The sequence below is a fragment of the Phymastichus coffea genome, unplaced genomic scaffold (assembly GCF_024137745.1).
Source record: "Phymastichus coffea isolate CEN01 unplaced genomic scaffold, Cenicafe_Pcof_1.1 PCOF00027, whole genome shotgun sequence".
Classification (NCBI taxonomy): Eukaryota; Metazoa; Arthropoda; class Insecta; order Hymenoptera; family Eulophidae; genus Phymastichus; species Phymastichus coffea.
The window spans coordinates 1134590-1138923 of NW_026706838.1; the positions used below are offsets into that span (position 1 = coordinate 1134590).

Here is a 4334-nt window from a genome sequence, read left to right on the forward strand (position 1 = left end):
AAAAAAATTGCGCAAAAATATAAGTTACCTTAAGTGAAAGGTCAGTATGCACAGAATAAGTTAATATAACTTTTTTAAAACAAAAATAATTAAAAACGCAGGTAGAAGATAAAAAAATGTTGTTTTTGGGTTCCACGAAAAAGAGTTATCACTCGAGTGCCAGTTAAACCTTTAAAAATGATTGCAAAAGTTTGTAATTATGTATACACGTACATCAAAGGTTCAAAAAAACTTCAAAAAATTACAAATTAATTAATTAAATTGCTTGTTTTTTTTTGGCAGAGGTTGTCTTAAATTAAGAATTATTTTATCTTACAGAGCAAACCCCACCCACCCCAAGTTAAATAAATAAAAATAAAATAAAGTTAGTCTCTTGATTTCAGATAGGTTTCGTCTTACTTCGGTCCGAGCCAAGGGTGTTTTAAATGAAAAAACACTATTTTAATGATGTGACGTTTCGATGCGCAATGGCATCTTCATCACGTGGCGGGCGACACCGAAATCGTTTCGGTAGGTATACAGCGGAAAAAAACGACGACGACGAAACGAGAATTAAGAAAAAAAAAACTTGTTGTTTTTTTTTTCTTCTTTTTTTTCGTTACGAAAATTGCAGACGTTAAAGTATAAAAAAAAAATCAAGCGGAAAAACAAGCACCGAATTAATCCAGCGCTGAAATCTTATTAAAGAATCTAATTAATCAATTAACCGCAACGCACGAGCACGCGCGGGGATGCATAAAATGTTATTTCGTATAATACATACAACACGCGCGAAATAGCACATTACTGTCAATTGAATCCAAGCTTCTCTATACAACTTGCTCGCAGCGCATCTGTAACATCAAATATGTTACTTCAGCATATATAAATTGTTCACAAAAAATAAGTTTTATTGTTTATAAAATATTGGCATGTGTTATTATTAGATAGCAAAATGTCAAATCGAATGAATAGTTGGGTATGGAATTACGCTACAATTGCTGACGATAAAAAGAGCGCAACCTGTAATTTATGCAATAAAAGCATCAGTTATTCAAATTCACCTTCAGCCATCTCCAATCATTTAAAATCGATTCACAAAAGGAGCCCACTTGATATTTCAACTACAGAACCGAGGTATTTCAATAATTTAGAATTTTATTTATATTAAGAAATTTTTTCTTTAACGAATATTATTTCCTTTTCTAATTTTTTCTAAATTCCTTTATTTATTTAATATTATTTGGAAACAATATTTCTCAAATTTGAGAGAATTGCAAAAGATCAACCCCTATGGCTTATTATTCAGTCTATAAATCTAATTTTTAGTTTGTCACAGAAACGAACGATGATAATAATATTTGTAATTTATATTTTACTTTTACTCATTAAATGCTTTTACACTTTTACTACATTTCGAGTATAGGTGATTATTTGTGTTTACTTGTTTTTGTGTGGAATTATTTTAATATAATTATAAAAAACTTGAAACATTTTATTATATTTTAAAAATTGTAACTTAAGAAATAATTTAACTTTGATAGATATTTTTAAAATTTTTTAATCATTTATTTATAAAATATATATTTTTAAAATACATTAAAACTTAGTTTTGTCTTAATACCCATGTTGAAATTGTTTTTAATCCTATTAATTGCCCTTTAATTGTCTTTTATCTTCTTAATCCTTATATTTTATTATATTTATTATAAATGTATCAAAAATGTATAATTTGTTTTCAGCGAAAACCATGATGCAAGCAGCAGCTCAAGTTTGTCAGCTTCTACTTTATCGTTTACTGAATCTCAAGAATATCACATCCCGCGAAAGCGACAGAGACGAAATGATGGGTCAGGTGTATGCTCTGTCCGAATTATTATATAATTTATCGAATTATTATATATTATTTATTATTTATTATAACCGAAGCAACTGCAAAATTAATTGCCACTAATCTTCTTCCCATCTCTTTAGTCTCAACATCTGGTTTTAGAGATTTTATGGATGTGTTAGAACCAGGTTACAAAGTGCCTTGCGAAAAGACAATACTTCGACGGTTAGAATGCTATTTTGAGGAAGTTAAGTTGAAAATTAAAAAAGACTTAAGCAAAGCGCAAAAAGTATCTTTGACAACTGATGAGTGGTCATCAAGGGCACAAAATAGCTATCTTTCAGTCGAGGCGCAATATCTGGATGAAAACTGCAAAATGCATCATGCAACGCTTTGTAACGAAGTCCTTTTTGCAAGACCAACTGCTCTCAACATTTCCAATGAACTAAAAACCGTTATCAAGGATTGGGACTTAGAGAATAAAATGGAAGCTATTGTTCATGATAGTGCATCAGCAATTATTGCTGCTTGTAATCTGCTACCTGAAATACCGTATAGTGTAAAATGTAATGCCCATTTACTACAATTAGTTGTACACGATTGCTTTGCAGCTGTACCAGATTATGAATCTTTGACATCTAAAGGACAAGCAGTTGTTTCACATTTTCGGAGATCGAATATCGCCAGCAATTCTTTAGCTCAACGCCAAATTCAAATGGATATGAAGAAGGAAAAATTGATTCAAAGTTGTAATACTCGTTGGGATTCTAAATATTTCATGTTTGAAAGTTTAGTACAAAACAAAACTCCGATCTCTGCAGTATTAGCAGACAGACAAGTAACAAAAAGAGATGTTGCACAAAAGCTAGAAATTACTGAGAGTAACTGGGTCGACATGGAGAAATTATTGGTTATGTTAAAAGCCTTTCAAGTGGCAACGACTATTTTTTGTAGCCAAACAGATGTTACTATTTCTGTTGTTCGCCCAGTTATTCACTCAATAATCTCTAATCATTTAGCTACAACACCAGAAGATAATGCTGTTTCAAAAAAGTTTAAAAAAGAAGCAATCTCTTCGTTAAAACGGCGATTTCGGTTTGAAGAAAACGACTTTGAAATAGATATTATGCACATATCTCAATTTTTTGATCCAAGGCATAAGTCTTTATCCTGTGAGAGTGCCGAAATGAAACAAGAAGTAGTTGATTACGTCAAAGGACTCTTGAATGTAGGTGAACCTATGGATACGGAAGACACTAATTCACCGGTTCCAAAATCATCTGCCTTTGATTTTCTTTTTGGAAGTGAAATACCTGCAAGTAATTGGCAGAGTCAACTACAAATGTACATGGCAGAACCAGAGTTAGGAAGAAATTTGGATCCACTACAATGGTGGAAAAATCATTCTGATAAGTATTCACTGATTTTCAAATTGGCCTTACAGTTTTTATCAGTTCCAGCAACTTCAGCAGCGTCAGAAAGGACTTTTTCCTCTGCTGGAAATATTGTCACTCCGAATAGAAACTGTCTAGGTCCTAATAATGTTAATTTATTAACATTTTTATACCAAAATCGACATTTCATGGCAGACCGATAAGTTAATATAAGTACTTGATGTTACGTATTCATTGTTTTGTATTATTATGTTACAATTATTATGTTACAATAATACGTTTGTTTCTACAATATGTATAATTTTCTTCTTCTACATTATATATATATATTGTTTTGTTCTACGTTATTTTGTCTTACTTATTAATTTTTTATTAATAATTTACATATTATAATAGACATTGTATTAATCACAATGTAAAACTATTTTGTTAATGTACATAATGTGTGAAAATGTTACTTGAAAAGATAATTATAATTATTGTAAAAATTTATATTTACGCTTTGCAAAGACAATTAAAAGATATTGTATAAAAAGAGATATTGTATAAAATAAAAAATGATGATTAATCAATGTACAATACTTATTTTTTGACAGTAATCCCAGTCAAAACCAGCGGGCCGCCAGCAGCCTGCTAGCTCCCTGCTAGCAGGCCGCTGGCGGGCTAACTATCGATGTACAACTTGATCAGTTTCCTGGTGCGTAGAGTGACCATTCCCGGAGTCTACAGGGTACAGGTCACTCTGGACACTCATTAGGTGAGTGTCCAGGTGTCCAGGATCACCTTCTTCAGGGTGTGAATGGAGCATATCGTAGTTTTTAGTTTGTGTAATACAATTATGCAATAGGTATGTCTCGAGGTGTTTAAAGCGAACTTTACCAGGGTGTAAAGAGCGCGTATAGTAGTTTCATGCACTAGGTCATTCATTTCATGGGCTCGCCTTCGAATCTGTAATAACGACGCTTCACTCGAATTGACTCTGATGTAATGTGATACGCACAACTAACCGGCACCAACCTGCAATCACAATGCTCCCTTTTACACTCACTCTCCTTCGCGTTAACGTTGAACTGTACGACGAGAATACGAAAATGAAATGCGGTGTATGTAACGTGGTTTCACGAAAACTA

At 32.2% G+C, this 4334-nt stretch overlaps 1 protein-coding gene across 1 annotated transcript; it reads left to right on the forward strand.

The window, feature by feature from the left end:
* The first annotated feature begins 934 nt into the window (after positions 1–934).
* Positions 935–3407, forward strand: LOC131675619 (E3 SUMO-protein ligase ZBED1-like). Its single transcript, XM_058954659.1, has 3 exons — positions 935–1004; positions 1722–1829; positions 1954–3407. Exons 1-3 carry the CDS (start codon positions 935–937, stop codon positions 3405–3407), a joined length of 1632 nt encoding a protein of 543 aa, XP_058810642.1.
* Positions 3408–4334: the final 927 nt, after the last annotated feature.